The sequence below is a fragment of the Macaca mulatta genome, chromosome 9 (genome assembly GCF_049350105.2).
Source record: "Macaca mulatta isolate MMU2019108-1 chromosome 9, T2T-MMU8v2.0, whole genome shotgun sequence".
NCBI lineage: Eukaryota > Metazoa > Chordata > Mammalia > Primates > Cercopithecidae > Macaca > Macaca mulatta.
In genome coordinates, this window is record NC_133414.1 from 61090957 (window position 1) to 61107941 (window position 16985).

The 16985-nt window shown below is 36.6% G+C and overlaps 1 protein-coding gene across 1 annotated transcript in view; it reads left to right on the forward strand.

Annotated features, from left to right (window-relative positions):
* The window catches only part of PTPN20 (protein tyrosine phosphatase non-receptor type 20), a 62564-nt gene that overhangs the window by 20860 nt on the left and 24719 nt on the right, over positions 1 to 16985 (forward strand). Inside the window, exons 4-5 of the mRNA XM_015146968.3 lie at positions 4956 to 5107; positions 7946 to 8036. Coding sequence (XP_015002454.1) covers positions 4956 to 5107; positions 7946 to 8036 — 243 coding nt within the window. The remainder of the gene's footprint in view (positions 1 to 4955; positions 5108 to 7945; positions 8037 to 16985) is intronic.

Below are 16985 nucleotides of genomic sequence, written 5' to 3' on the forward strand. Positions count from 1 at the left end.
TTGATTACATTAAAGTTGTCACTCAGTTGTCTTCTGGCTTATATTGTTTCTGATGAGCTTTTGGATCTGAGGCTTGGTGTCTCATTCATTTTGGAAGAAATTCTCAGTTATTATCTTTTCTAATATTTTTTCTGCCCAATTCTCCTTCTCTTCTATTTTGGGATTCCATTTACAGGTATAATATATTAGTCTGCTTGATATTGGCTTGTGGTTCTTGGATGGTCTCTTCTTCTCTGCCTCTGCCACTCATCTACCTTTTTTTCTCTGTGTTCTAATTTGGATAATTCCTCTTGATTTATTTTGTAATTCATGAACTCTTTTCTTGCCTCTGTAAAATCTACTGATGAGCTTATCAATAATGTGCTTAATTTCTTACAATATTTTTTTACTTTAAGCATTTCCACTTGATTCTTTTTTATGGTTTCCATTTCTCCATTGAAATTCTCCATTTGTTCATGTAAGTTGTTTACTTTTCCCACTGACTTTTCACACCTCGATTATTACTATTTTAAATTCATCACTTGACAGTTTTAACATATGTTATATCTCTGTTTTAAAAAAATATTTCTTGTAGCTTTTTTACAAAAAATTCTGCAAAAAATATTTCTTGTAGCTATTTTCTACAAAATAACCTTGTAGCTCCAGGTTCTGTTGATTGTTTTGTCTCTTGACAACTTTTTTCTCTTTTTCTTCTGTGTGTACTCTATAATTTTTTGGTTGAAAACTGGATATTGTATAGTCTAGAGATGGAAGTAAAAATGCCTTATCCGTGGTTTCACTCTTCATAGTTTCAGTTACCTGCAGTCGACCACAGACTACAAATGTTAAGTGGTAATTCCAGATATAAACAGTAAGTTTTAAATTGTATGCTGTTCTGAGCAGTGTGATGAAACCTCACACTGTCTAGCTTTTTCCTGCCTGGAAGTGAATCGTCCCTTTGTCTAGCATATTCATGCTGTATATGCTACCTGCCTGTTAGCCAACTAGTAGTCATCTTAGTTATCAGATCTACTGTTTTGGCCTCACAGTGCTTGTGTTCAAGTAGCTCTTATTTTACTTAGTAATGACCCCAAAGAGCAGTAATGCTGGCAGTTTGGACATGCCAAAGGGAAGCTGTAAAGTGCTTTCTTTACATGAAAAGATGAAAGTTTTTGACTTAATAAGGAAAGAAAAAAAATCATATGCTAAAGTTGCTTAGACCTATGGTAAGAATGAATCTTCTATCCAAGTTTTGCTGTTGCACATCAGAGTGCCAAAGTTACGGCCACAGTGCATGATACATGCTTACTTAAGATGGAAAAGGCATTAAATTTATGGGTGGAAGACATGAACAAAAATATGTTTCAGTTGATGATAGTCAGGTTCAGTACTATCCAGAGATTCAGGCATTCACTGGGGGTCTTGGAACATATCCCCTGCAGATAAAGAGGAGCTATTGTAGTATTTCTTACCTAAGTTCTAGATGCTGTGGTACATAGGGATGGACATGCCTCTTTTTTTGGTAGCCCTTCAGTGTGAGGAGTTGCATCAGTTTATTCAGTAATGCAGCAGGGCTTGGATTTGATGTTGCTATGGTTACCCTCAATACACCACCAGCTTCAAATTCCTCCAGTGTTACCTTGCATGTAGAGGATTTGCCTCAGTGTTTACTCCACCTTCTGCTTTAGCTCTTCCCATTGTACATGCACCTCAGAGAAGGTCCTCTCCATGATCTTGTCTAATTCCCAGCAGTACAGAGCTCTTACTTATGATTACCTTGCTTGCCAGCCTGGTTGGAGGTGACATTCTTTGATGTCCTTGTCCAGCCTCAGTCTTAGGAAGGCCTCAGGTGGTACCTTCTTTGTTGTTCTGTCCATTCTCCAGGGGTAGGGAATGTCTTATGGCCTAAGTCCGGGATGCTCTTCTCCCTTCCCTACCCCCAGTGTTAATGAGTCTTCACTTGTGCCTTGAGGATGACAGAGTTTCATGCCTTTCCCCAGCTTCTTATGCTTTTGGTCCATTAGGGAAATAGGGAAAAGCATTCTGGACATGCTTTGTGCCATTCCTGTGAATGCTGTTTTTCCCCTTCCCAAGCTTGCCCCACGAAGGAGGATTTCTCAAGTTCCTCACCCTGTCTCCAGCTTTTCTCCTGAGCCTCTGATGAGGTCCTCACATGCATTATCTTTTCATTGTTTGTTTTTAAACCTTTCTTGTCTTCATTAATAAATGTACACATGCCTTTGTCCTATGTCAATAAGTCGATTTTGAACTGTCTGCTTTGTTTCTTGCAGAATTTGATATAATTATAAATTGCTATAATTATGTACTTTTGAGTTTTACTTTTATTTTCTTAGGTTTATAAACTAATTTTTACCTCATTCTATTGTTTTCTTATCTCCTTGTGAACTCTTACTTAAAATAATTTATTTTTTTTTCTTTTGACAGATGTTGCGTACACAGTGAATTTTCCTTTTTAAGCTTATCTTCCATTTTAGAATAGATTTTAAAAATTATTCTGCATGCTATATTATATTATTATTTTTTCTGTTTCATGTTTTATTGCATTTTGTTACGAACATGTATAGTTTTTTCTATCTCTTCGATTTTGTTGATTGAGCAGGAATGAATTCTTCTTGATTTCCATTTTTATTTGGATCTCATTATCTTCCCCTGTAAACTATATTTTGGAGGGCTGCATTTTTTATTTTGCCTGAGGACAATGATAAGTGTGCTGAAGAGGTAGGGACTGAGGAGAAGGATACTCAAAGGGCATGGTGTGGCTGAAATGTTAAGCAGATATCATAGATGCCCTTACTCAATATCAATCAGACCCTTCTCCTAGTGTACCTTCCTATATGGCACAGGCAGAAAAATGAAAAATTACATTTTCAAGACTTCTTATTTCAAGAAGCTTATTTGGGCTTCACTAATCATATGCACTTAGCCAAGATGTAAATATTTAGAGAGACATCCATTTTGTTGCTATACATCACAGCAGGCTTGGCGTTCCTGGTCCTCATTATAGGTAAGGTGATGTGTTATTAGAGCCAACAGTTGTGGTAGTGACTTTCTCATTTCTCCATTGTTGCTCAAGTGGTGTCATCCAGGAGCCAGTGGCTAGAAAAAATGATCTCCAACTTCCTCAGTTTCCTAATTGTAGTAGAGACAGAACTTTTCTTGGCAGACCATTGTGCAGTGTTCTTGGATCATAATGAGAGAGGCATCTGCTCTTCAAGCCCACCCAATGGTGATACAAGCACCAAATAGCTAGATCAAATCCCTTTCTGTAAACTGGCTGAAATGATTCCCGTGATCTACAGCTGAAACCTCACCTTTCTTGGACCAGGCTACAAGAAAAAGAGACCAAGTTCAGAATGATGTTAATGATAAAGATATGTATTTTCTACCATAATGGAAGTCCAGAGATAGGAAGGATTCCAGGTTCAGTATGATCAGTTGCTAATGTCACCAAGAACATAGGTTCTTTATGTTTTTCACATTTGCTATACTCCTTCCTTTTGTGGCCATAAGAGGGCAGACTATGATAATTAGGTCCTTAATGCTTCTTTGTTTATGTCTGTACAGAGGGATGAAGGTAGAAGAGAGGTTTGCTTCTCTTTTTTACAAGACCAGCCTGTTTCTGTGGGTGGCGCAAATCACCTACCCATTTCTGAATTATTCACTGGAAGGATCTTACTGTGGAATGATCACAAATGGCTTTAACTAACCAGAGGGGTAGAATCAGTGTTGGGGAGTCAACACCAGTGTTTGTTCCAGTCATTCTACATTTTCATTTTTTTTCCCTCTTCATTCTCTCAGCTTTTGTACTAGCAAAGATGGAACACAATGTGAAGGTCTAAAGGTTTTCCTGCTGGGGATCAAAGATGATCAAAATGGCTTCTACTCTGGTGGAAATTTTATCTCCCCTTCTAGCCTGCTTAGACCTCCTTTCATACTAAGGTTAGGGAAATTTGTGAGAAATTTTAGGATTTCTGTGCCTGTCTATCCCAACCAAGAACCCTCACTTCCAATTCTACAAACAGCCTCTGTATATAGTGGAGTTCCAAGACAAGATGTGCTTCCCAGGAATGTGCAGATTCTTAGAAATGTCCACCTCTTTCTTTTTCTGTATTGTTTTGTATGTATCTTTTTGCTGGTATTAACTTGATTATTGTTCACATTATTTGGCTTTGCAAAGAGATGATGAGAACTTGTTTTACTTGAACATCTTACCTCAAAATTTTGAAGCTTTTAAAATATTCTTTTACTGTTGACTTCTAGATTTATTGCATTTTGGCCAGTGGACCTGATGTATAAAATTTCAGATATTTGGAACCTTGACTGTCAACATGACCTAAAAGATCATAATTTTAAAAATAAAAAGATTGCATATGTTATTAAATATTAATAGAATGTTCTCCCTAATTATTGGTTACAAGTGTCCATATGTATCCATTATTCAGTCTTATTAATTACATTGCATAGATTCTCTCCATCCTTGGTGTGTGTGCACGTGTGTGTATTCATGTTCAATCTGTTTCAGAGTAATGAAACAGGACGTGAACTCTTCACATCCCCACATCTCAGACTCTAGGAACTTCCAAACACTTGGTCCCAGGGAAGGCAAAAGTTCTCTTTTTCCTAATCTAAGCCTTGTACGTTCTTGCTTTGGCATAACTGTCAATCCATATACCCAATTCACATTATAAAGCAGAACACTTCTCAATACACAGCATCTGTTATGTTTGTAGCACTAAACAGTTTTCTCCAAGGACAGTGGATTTTGTATAATTTCAAGGTGTAAATAGCCATGATTTTTTCCAAAGGAAGCCTCTTTCCAAGTAATGTACTCTTTATCTGTGGAAAAATAAACTTCTTTTTACCCTTAAATGGTTGTGCCTTTAAGAGAAACAGAAACAAAATCTCCCTTCACATATATACCAGTGACTTTATATGTGAATTTTTCTTTTCCTTAGATACACACAAAATTGTTTCTGAAGGGGAACTACATCAGTTGGCTCAGATTCGGCCATTAATATTCAATTTTCATGAGCAGACAGCCATCAAGGATTGTTTGAAAATGCTTGAGAAAAAAACAGGAGCATATGATATCATGCAGGAATTTATGGTAAATATTTTCTTAACAAAAGTCTATATGTGATTTCTTTTTTTATATCATTGCCAGAGGGTTTCTTTTCTTTTCTTTCTTTATTTGGTTTTAGTACATTATTTTTACTTTTAAATATTATATATATTTTAAAGTAATAGATGTACATGGTTAGAAAAAAAAAAAGCCAAATAACATAAAAGGATATAAAATAGAAAGTCTCTCTCTTTCTCTCAAGACTTTCTAGGATGCCTTTACACTATTCATTTTGTCATTTTGTCATGCACACTTTTTAAAAAATTTGTTGGAATGCACTTTACATCCTTAAATTTATTTTCCACCTAGATACAATTTCCAAATATATTATCAGCATGTATAGCAGTATCTCATTTTTTTAAGTGTTGCATAGTAATTATATGGTAATTAATTTTCAAAATTGAGATACTTATAATATTTAATTTCTGAAATTAAGGTTCTTATCCATATAATTAACTACCATGCAACACTTGGACATTTAGGTTGTTCTAGTCTTTGCTATTATGAACAGCAGTCATCTCTCTTCATATACTGTATGCATATATTTAAATATTTTTAGAACAAATTCCTAGAAAGACAATATTAATATCTTGGGCTATCAATTTTTTGGATCTTTTCTCGTCTCTTAAATGACAAATTGTTTCTTATTGATTATATAATTGGTATTTCTTTATTTGAGAACAAAAGAATATCTTTCCATATGTTTTTAAGCCTTTTATATTTTCAGAGAACTGCTAGTTTCAATTCTTTGCCCCATTTTCTATTTTTTTTTTTTCTTATTGGTTACTAACTCTTTTTTTTTTTTTTTTTTGAGATGAAGTCTCGCTCTTGTCCCCCAGGCTGGAGTGCAATGGTGTGATCTCAGCTCACTGCAACCTCTGCCTCCCCCGTTCAAGCAATTCTCCTGCCTCAGCCTCCTGAGTAGATAAGATTACAGGTGCCTGCCACCACACCTGGCTAATTTTTGTATTTTTAATAGAGACGGGGTTTCACCATGTTGGCCGGCTGGCGTCAAACTCCTGACCTAAGGTGATCCGCCCTTTGGGATTACAGGAGTGAGTCACCGCACCTGGCCGATTACTAACTCTTTAAGGAAAAAATTGTGCCTTTTTGTGTCTTACATGTAGTATTTTTTCTGCTGTTGTTTGTGTTACACACAGGTTCACATGCACTTGCACACACATGCCTGTTTACCATGAAGAAATAGCTGATTTTTAGTGGTCAAATATGGCAATCTTTTCTTTTGGGGCTTCTGGGTTTGGGGCTTTTGGTGCTCTTTAGGAATGCTTCTTTTACTCTAGGATTGTAATAATTACTTCATGTTTTTTTCTAGTACTTTTATGATTTTTTAAGCATTTAACTCTTTGATGCAGCTAGAATTTAATTTGGTATAAGATGTTTGATAGGGACTCAGCATTATATAGCTATCCAGTTGTCCCAAGACTCTCCTGGAACTTCCCTTGAGTGATGCAAAATGCCACTTTTATCATATACTAGAGCTTTACATATATTTTAATTTATTCTTGGACTTTTTCTACTGATTTTCTTATTCCTTTATTGGTATTACTCTGTTAATTAGCAGAGCTTCATATTATCTTTTAACATCTAATGAGACTCATCTGCCATCATTATTCATTTATGAAATTTTTTTCTCATTCTTCCTACAGATTTTTTTCCAGATTAATTTTAGAATTGTTAATTCTAAAAATTAATTAATTTCATTAATTAATTTTAGAAAGACTTGATCATTTTATCATACTACTTAAAACCTTCACAGGCTCCTTCTTCCCCATGGTTGCTATGTTGGCTACACAAGAGTTACCCAAGAGCTTTGAAAATGTATAGATTCTCAGGCTTTCTCCACAAATATTCTAATAGATTTTGACTAGCTACTTCCTAATTTCATTTATATACGAAACAAGATCGTTTGTAGTTTTAGTCTGTTGTTGGACTAGATCATGTGCTCTGTGCTCTTATTACCATATTAGTCACAGTTTCCCAAAGGGATGCTTATGCCTCCATTATTTCCACCCCTTCACCTTCTCTCCTCTTTCCTTCTATGTACACACTGTTTTTCATATGCTAACTTCCAATGACTTACTAAGGCCCAGTTCAAGGGCTACTTCATCTTTAGGAGCTTTTCTTCTTGACTTTTAGGTGCAATCTAGTACTGTCATTTATACTAGTGTCTCCGTACATTGGTCACATGGTATTTGATTACATGTCCTCTAACTACTCTGTTCACTCCTTAAGGATGAGGCCATTATCCAATTCATCTCTGTATTCCAGTGTCTGAAACAGGGCCAGGTACCTACTAAATGCTTAATAAGTGTTTGTTGAATTCACACTTGGTAAAGAAATTTTTTGAAAGGAAGGATTCTTAGGGTCCTAACTATAATTTCTTCAAAGGGGAAGGGTAAATTGTGAGACTGTTTGTATATATTTTTTGTTTACATGTTTCTGTTATTGTTATTTTGTTATTTTTATTTATAAAATGATAGATCTGTGGGTAGGTTGGGAGAAGTGATTAGCCTGTATTTCCTTTTTTATGAAAGAAGAACAAAATGAAGTTCAAATGGGAAGTATCTCCAGAAAGTTTAACATTTTCTTATTAAGCAGCTCATTGATTGGCATCTAAACTTGAGATATTTTATATAGTACTTTTAAAATGGGGATCTAACTTAACACAAAACATTAAATAGCAGGTCATGTCAGATAGGGTTTAAGGATCATGAGCACTAAACAAAGGCAGATTTTTTTCTTGTTTATTGGTTATAGTAAATACACAATTTATTATTTATTTATTTTTTTAACCTTTTAAAGGCTTTGGAACTGAAGAATCTGCCTGGTGAGTTCAAATCTGGGAATCAACCAAACAACAGAGAAAAAAATAGATACCGAGATATTCTTCCATGTAAGCTAAAAATGGTTTTGATTATTTTCCTGTTTACATTTAGCAAAAGTGAAAAGGGCACTGTATGGCTTTTTGTATGAGACATTTTGGCCTGTGACCAGGATGAAGAGTTCTGGCACATAGCACTGGGCGACCTGGGCAGATTCTAAGATATGTGCTGCATAGGAGAGAGTCAGTTCCTCTCTTTCTGGTACATCCTTCAGCCACTGTCACAGGGTCCTTTACAGCAGTCCTTCAGCCTTGTTCTCATATATTGCTGCTTCTCAGGGCATGAGCCTTCCAAAACAAAATCCAATAGTCTGAGTCATACTATTGGATTTGGTACCCAAAGCCTTAACCACCTTCTCTGGCTATTTTGTTTAGACACACAAAAAAGCTATTTGCATCCTTCATCCTGGACAATAAAGCTATGAATCTCCTCTCCAACAGGAGGCTGCCTTTTGGTTGTCTCCACAGGACCTTAACATTGCTTCCCAGTGTTGATGGGAGGGTAGTGGCACTTCTGTCCTCCCCACTTAGTTACTCTTAGGAGTTATCCATCTCAGGCCATTCAAAGAGCAGAATCAAAACACAACAATGCAATTTTAATCTTAGGCAGGAAATCTCATTCCATAACTCACATTCCTTTCAGAGTCAAGGTTTTTCAAAACTAAATTTACTATTTTACTTCCTCCAACTTAATCCTCTTCTTATATTTCACATCTTACGTAATCACCAAGTTCAAACCAGAAAACAGGGAGTCAGTTGATTGTAATACTTCCAGGGTCCTACCCCATCTCTCAGTTCCCATGGCTGCTGACTTAGTCTGAGCCCATTTTAACTCTCAGCTGGTTTACTGCCTCACTTTCTGATCATTCACAAAAGCTACTGAGATTTCCTTAAAATGCAAGTCAGAACATGTAGCTTTTCTTTTAAAGCTCTTTCTTGGCTCTTTGTTACTGTCATGGTGCAGTTGTTTAACATGGCATATGAATTTCACCTGTTTGCTTCTCTAGCCTTAGCTCTCCCACAGAACTTCTTTTGCTATCTAGAATTAATAATTCTTTTTTGTTCGTTGGTTGTTATGCCTCTAAACTGCAGTTCTTGAAAGAACTACTCATCCCTTCTTTGCTGAGGCAGTTCCTGCTGTCTTACTTAAGCAGCTCCAACAGTCTTTTCTTATTTTCCTCAAAGGTAGGTTTGGTGTTTTTCCAATAGTTTCTTAGCATCTTGTAACCACTCACCCCTTCTACCAAACCATATTTTAATTTATTTTCATTTTTGTTTCTCCTACTAGACTTGAGATAGTTATTATAAAAACCAGAGTGGAATGCAGTGATTGCTGTCATTAGATAAATACCTCATGTTTAGTGGGTTTATTAAAATTGAAAATAACTTTATGATTATAAAATACAGTAAATACATTTCCAACATGGTTAAAATAATCTATTTTGTATCTTCTGTGGGGAGAGTGTGGAGAAGTACATTGATGAATACTTCTGAAATCAGAGTAATGAACCATGATTAAACATTTTAATAAATAATGCTAATAATTTGTTGCTTCTCCAAAATGTCAAAGGTCCAAATTTCATAATTTCTATTCCTGCATGTGCAGTTTGCCCTCAAGGAGACTAAAAGCAAACATGCCTTAATAATTAGCCTCTCAGGATTGTAAGAAGCTCATTTTACAATAGAGGGTACACATAATATTTTATCTGACTTGAAGTTTTTATTCTGGATATCAAAAGAGTTACAACTAAGAAATTCAAAGATAATAAAAAATAAAGTTAAACCATTAAAGTAAGGAAAGTTATGTGAAACTTTCTGCTTTTCATAAAAGAAAAGAAACTGTAATTCAACCATATTCTACCTAAAGGCCCATTGGTGTATCTACCTCATAACACAGTGTAATCTAATCTGAAACTCAGCCAACTTAAGTGGCCATCACAAAAAACTCTTTGGTTTTTTAAAATCACACATTTCTTGGCTTTATAGAAAAGGTTCCTGAAGATTCACATCAAGAAAGCTAGAGAAGTAATTTGTGTGTCGTCTTCAAATGCTGAGAACACTAAATGGATGAATTCACACACCTTTGAACACTACAAATACAGGCAGCCTTCACTTTGCATGGCCTCAATATGCTCAAATATCGGTTACTGTGTTTAACTAAATAACACCAGTCCCACAACAATACAATTCACATTTTAGTTACTACAATATATTCACTGCAAGTAATTGCCTAAAGCAATAAGCATCTTTGCTAGCACTTTAGTCCACAAGTCCCTATGTAAATAACAGATGTGCATCATGACCAGTGACTAATAAATGTTACTTCTTTCAACATATGTCAGTGATAGGTAACTGTGAGCCTGTTATTCAGTTCACACACAGCAAAGCATCTGATTGTGTTGTCTTCTCGTCTCTCAATGGTAAACCCCTATGACCTTTTATCAAAATGTATAATCGAGAGAGAGATTTGGCTGAGAGACATGAAACTACAGTAAAGAAACAAAAAGTGATAATGTTGGGAATGAAATTTGAGTGGAGTTATAGAAGAACTAGCTGACCAGGGACATGCTGACACTGCTATTGCTCAAGAGACTCTAGAGTTGCAGCCTAAGGCACCTGTGGAAGGGGAACTCACCGACATGAATGACCAAAGTGGTTGTGAGGAAAAAGATAAAGGCAACCTAGGGGAGGCAATGATTGCAAAAACTTGACATTAAAGAAAGAAACTTTGGAGCTATTTCACAACAATATAAGTGCCAAGGATAAAAGGTAGAAACTGATCCAGACTTAGAAGTTAGCCTAGACATAGAAAAATGCTCACTCTGTATTGTAAGTTATACAACAAAAAGAAGAGGCAGACACTGTTCAAACTACTCTTGGTAAGTTTTTTTTTTAAACAAATTAAATGCTTTAATTCCCAATATTTCTAATGTTTTAAATTACAATGTTCTAAATACATGTTAGTCTTGCTATTTTTTGCTTCTCTATATATGTATAGCCAGCAATAAGTAAGTTTTTAATGATTTCACAAAAAAATTTAAGAGTCATGAAACAAGAATAGTATTTCCTATTGATTATTAAGATTCTTTTGCATGGTTTCAACTTGCATGGTCATATTTATGGCCCCGTACCATCATGCCAAGCAAGAATGGCCTTTATTTTGTAGTATAGGAATTTTTAGGTATAAAGACAATATCTTCCATTTCTTTACCATTTCACAACTTACAAAGCATTTTGAAGACTAATAAAAGAGCAAGTCACACAGGTTCTCCGACTCTTGGCCTAATACTTTTTCTGTTACTTGTCTGTCTCTCAGGGATCTACTCAGAACTAATAAAGGTAATGACTTAGGTTTCTGTTAGCTTCTCACTTTTCAGAGCATGTTTACGAATTTCTCATTGAGTGCTCTGTATGCTCATGTGAGAAGAACAGGGAAGATGATAATATCTAAATTTAATGCAAGACAATAAGGAAGGGATAATCTTTCAGCAAATCGTCTGGAGAGTTGCATATTCATATACCAAAAATGAACTTTGATTCTTACCTCAAAACTTACATAAAAATTAACTCAAAGTAGATTATAGACCTATCATTAGAGTTAAAAACATAAAACTTCTGAAAGAAACCCTAGGAGAAGATGTTACTGCTCTTGGGTTTGGCAAATTTTTCCTAAATAGGACACAAAACCCTCAAATTGTAAAAGAAAAAAAATAAATTGGACTTCATCAAATAAGAAAAAATCCCTGCTCTTCAAAGCATATTATTATAAAACCAAAAAGGAAAGCAACAGGCTGGAAGAAAAATACATGCAAAACATTTATCTCACAAAAACTTATATTCATAATCTATAATTACTACAAATCAAGAAGAAGACAAAGAACCCAACACTAAATGAGCAAAAGATTTGAGCAGACACTTCTCAAGGAAGATCTATGGATGGCAAATAAATGCATGAAATGATATTCACCATTATAAATCATTAGGAAAATGCAAATTAAAACCATAATGTGATACCATTTTATGCTCACTACAATGAAATGGAGTTTGTTTCTAATAAAGTTAAACATATACCTACCATATGATTCAGCAGTTCTATTCATATGTTTTACCTAAGACAAAGTAAAGCATATGTCTGCATAAAGACTTATATATTAATGTTATCAGCTTTACTTGTAATAGCCAAAAACTGGAAACAGTGCAAATGCCCATCAACAGGAGAGTTGGATAAACAAATTGTGGTATGTCTACATAATAGAATGCAACCAGGCAATAAAAAATGACTAACAATGCATTGAACAACATGAATGAATCTTAAAATAATTTTACTCAGTGGAATAAGCCAGTCAAAAAGAGTATATACTGTATGTTATGAACCAAATTAAATTCTCCCAAAATTCATATGTTGAAGTTCCAACCCTTCGTACCTCAGATGTGACCTAATTTGGAGATAGGACCTTTAAAGTGCTAATTAAGATAAAATGAGGCTCTTAGAGTGTGCCCAATCCAATCCATCAGGTGTCCTTATATAAGAAGCAATTGGGACACACAAGAGACATCAGGGATCCAAAGGCACAGAGAAAAGTCCACGTGAAGACACAGCAAGAAGGCAGCCATTGGCAGGCCAAGGAGAGAGACCTCAGGAAAAACCAAGCCTGCTGCCACCTTGATCTTTGTCTTAGTTTGTTTTGTGTTGCTATAAAGGAATAATTTATAAAGGAAAGGGATTTATTTAGCTCATAGTTCTGCAGACTGGAAGGTTCAAGAGTGGGCATCTGGTGAGGGCTACAGGCTGCTTCCACTCATGGTGGGAAGTGAAGTGAAGCCAGCATATGCAGAGATCACATGGTGAAAGAGGAAGCAGGAGAGAAATGCGGAGGTGCCCGGCTCTTGCAGAACGAATAGAATGAGAGCTCACTCATGCCATTAATCTATTAATGAGGGATCTGCCCTTGTGACCCAAACACATCCCGTTAGGCTTCACTTCCAACATTGGGAATCAAGTTTCAGCATGAGGTTTAGAAGGGCCAAACATCTAAATCATAGCATTTTGCCCCGGCCCTTTAAAACTTATGTTCTTACCACATTGCAAAATACAATTATTCCTTCCCAATAGTCCCTAAAAGTCAACTTGTTTCAGCACCAACTTTCACATCTAAGATTCAGAGTAAGTTCTTTCCAGTTGTAAGCCTGTAAAATCAAAAAAGAGGATATTTACCTCCAAGGTAAAATGGTGGTACAGGCATTGGGTAAACACTTCCATTCCAAAAAGGAAAAATTGGTCAAAAGAAAGGGATAATAGTCCCCATGCAAGTCCAAAACCCAGCAGGGCATACATTAAATCTTAAAGCTCCAAAATAATCTCCTTTGACTCCATGCCCTGCATATTGGTCACAGTGGTGTGTGGGGTGGGCTCCCAAGGCCTTGGGTAGCCCTTCCCCCATAGCTTTGTGGGGCACAGACCACTGGCTGCTTCCATGGGTTGTAATAATGCTGCAGCTTTTTCAGGCTGATGTGGAATGCTGTTAATAGCTCTACTGTGGTGGGGTTCCAGCACCTTCGTGGCTCCACTAAGAGTTGCCCTGGTGTGGACTCTAAGGAAACTCTAGCCCAACATTTCCACTAAAGATTGCCTTAGTAGGAGCTCTCTGTGGTGGCTCCACCCCCGCAATAGGCATCTGCCTGCACTCCCAGACTTTTTAATATATTCTCTGAAATTTAGGTTAAAGCTGCCAAGCCTCCATGTCCCTTGCATTCTGAATGCCTGCAGACTTAACACCACATGAATGCCACCAAGGCTTACCACTTAGGAGCAGTGGCCCAAATCCTAACTGGGGCCATTTGACCCATTGCTGGAGCCAGAGCAGCCAGGATGTGGGGAGCAGCATCCTGAGGTGGCCACGGGCAGTGGTGCTCCAGGTCTGTCCCCAAAAGGCATTCTGTCCTTCTAGACCTTGGGGCCTATGAGGGAAGGGGTGGCCCTAGATATTTCTGAAGTGCTTTTGGGCACTTTTTTCAGACTCTTCCTCATATTTTTGTCTTTTTCTGAGCCTTCCACACATTTCCACCCTCTGCTCACAGCCCAGTTCCAAAACTGCTTCCACATTTTCAGACATTTTTATAGCAACACCCCAATTCTCAGTACCAATTCTGTCTTAGTCCATTTTGTATTGCTATAAAGGAGTACCTGAGGCTGGTTAATTTATAAAGAAAAGAGGTTTATTTAGCTCCCGGTTCTGCTGGCTGGAAGGTTCAAGATTGGGCCTGTAGTGAGGGCCTCAGGCTGCTTCCACTCATGGTAGAAGGTGAAGTGGAATCAGCATGTGCAGAGATTACATGGTGAAAGAGGACGCAAGAGGGAGAGAGAGAGGTGCCCCATCCTTTTTAATAATCAGTTTTTGCAGCAGTGAATAGAGTGAGAACTCAGTCAACCCCGAGGAAGGGCATTAACCTATTCATGAGTGATTTGTCTCCATGTCTCAAAACCTCCCATTAGGCCCCACTTCCAATGTTGGTGATCAGTTTTCAATATTAGGTTTGGAGAGGACAAACATCCAAACCCTAACAATTGCTGCACTTCCAGCCTCCAGAATGTGAAAATAAATTTCCACCCTAGAAAACTAATATACTGTATGCTTCCACATATATAAAATTTTGGAAATTTTAAACTAATTTGTATTGACAGAGTATATCAGTGGTTCCACATATATAAAATGTTAGAAAATTTAAACTAATTTGTATTGACAGAGCATATCAGTGGTTGCCTTGGGGCAAGATGAGAGCAAGAAGGATAGATTATAAAGAGGCATGAGGATAGTTTTGCACTGATGGAGATGTTTAATTATCTTTATTGTTGTGGTGGTCTCATGGGTGCACATATATGACAGCTATACCTCCATAAACTGTTAAAAAGGTGGTTTGTGAGTGCAAAAGGTATATTTCACTTGTAAAAAATTTTCATACAGTTCACCATTATAATGTAGATAGATGGGAAAACAAGCTCTTTAAGGCAGAGATTTAACAAGCTTCTTTCTGTACTTCTTGAGGTTGCTGTATGTTTGCTTCTATTCCTACCACCAACTAATGGTAATAGTAGTAGTAGTAACACTAATATGTTTATTACTATTGCTTATTACTAATTTAAGTCTGTTATAGGTAGTAATATTTAATTCCCACAACAACCTACCTCTGAGGTGTCAGTATGTTGGTGTCCTTGTTTTACAAAAAGGCTAAAAGAGATTAAGTAATTTTCTCACAGTCACACTGCAAATAGAGAGAGATCTGGGATTCAAACCCAGGCTTAACCACCACTGTATTTATTGTACATTGCTTTGTTTTCTATTTCAAGAAACTTTTTTTTTTCATTTTGAGATGGAGTCTTGTTGTCTCCCAGGTTGGAAACCTCAGCTCACTGCAACCTCTGCCTCCTGGGTTCAAGCGATTTTCCTGCCTCAGCCTCCCAAGTAGCTGGAATTACAGGCATGTGCCACCACACCTGAGTAATTTTGTATTTTTAGTAGAGATGGGTTTTCTCCATATTGGTCAGGCTGATCTCGAACTCCCAACCTCAGGTGATCTGGCCACCTCGGCCTCCCAAAGTACTGGGATTAGGCATGAGCCACCGCGCCCAGCTGTTTTGTTTCTTTAAGAATCAGTCTACTTGGAGTTCAGTATCACAATCATAGCTCACTGAAACCTCAAACTCCTGAGCTCAAGCAATCCTCCCACCTCAGCTTCTCAAGTAGCTGGGACTATGGGGATGGGTATGTGCCACCACACCCAGCTAATTTTTTATTCATTTATTTTTTTTAGAAACAGGGACTCACTCTTTTGCTTAGGCTGGTCTCAAACTCTTGGCTTCAAGTGATCCTTCTGCCTCAGCCTCCCAAGTAGCTGGAATGCCTGGCTCTCGTCATTCTTCTTATAGATATGAAACTTTATTTTGTAGTATTTGTTGCTATTACTTCATTTTCTTTCTCTTTTCCCTTAATTTTAAATCACTATTCTGATCTATTGGCTGTTTGATTGGAGATGGGCATAAGTAGTTGATGTAGTCTCAAACTCTACCTTTATCTTTCTTTCTTTCTTTCTTTTTTTTTTGTATCCTGATAAATGAATATTTTTATTGGTTTTAGGAATCTTGGATTTTAGTTCTTTTTTTTCTCATTTTTTTTCCCCTGAGTGTTACTTTACTGTCCTTTCCCTTCCAGTGTTTTAGATGAGAACTGTAATGGTCATATGACTCCTTTTCTTCATGAGAAATATGTTCCTTTTTTTCAAAATCTTTAACTATCTTCCTGGAATTAAATAATGTTACCAGGTGTGCTTCATTTCCATCAGTGTTACCTAGACAAATAAACCCTTTAATTGATCTTCCTTTAGCTGTAATACATTTCATCAGTTAGTAATTGCTCCTCTTGCCTTCTTTTTTTTTTTTTTTTTTTTTTGGCTTCTATGAATCGTGGGGTTGTCTCTCGGTTCTATCTTGTAAAACTTTTTCTCTTGTTACTTCTTCTACCTCTGTAGTTTTGCATGTACTTTCTCTATCTCTCTGATTTTTATTCTTATTTTCTTCTTTCACTTGGTCTTATAGGAAACTAATTTAAGTTTTTTAAAAAAACTTTCCTCCTTCAAATCATCTACTAAAATTTTTAGCTTGTTTGATGGTTAATTTCATGTGTCAACTAGGCTAGGCTATGATACTCAGCTATTTGGTCAAATATTAGTCTAGATGTTGGTGTGAAGGTATTTTTTAAAGATGTAATTAACATTTAGATTAGCAGACTTTGAGTAAAGCTGATTAACCTCCATTATGAGAGTGGGCCCCATTCAGTCAGTTGAAGTCATTAAGAAAAAAAGGCTCATATTTCCAGAGGAAGAAGGAATTCTACCTCCAGACTGCCTTTGGACTCAAGACTACAATGTCAACTTTTCTCTGGGTTTCTAACCTGTTGGCCTGCCCTG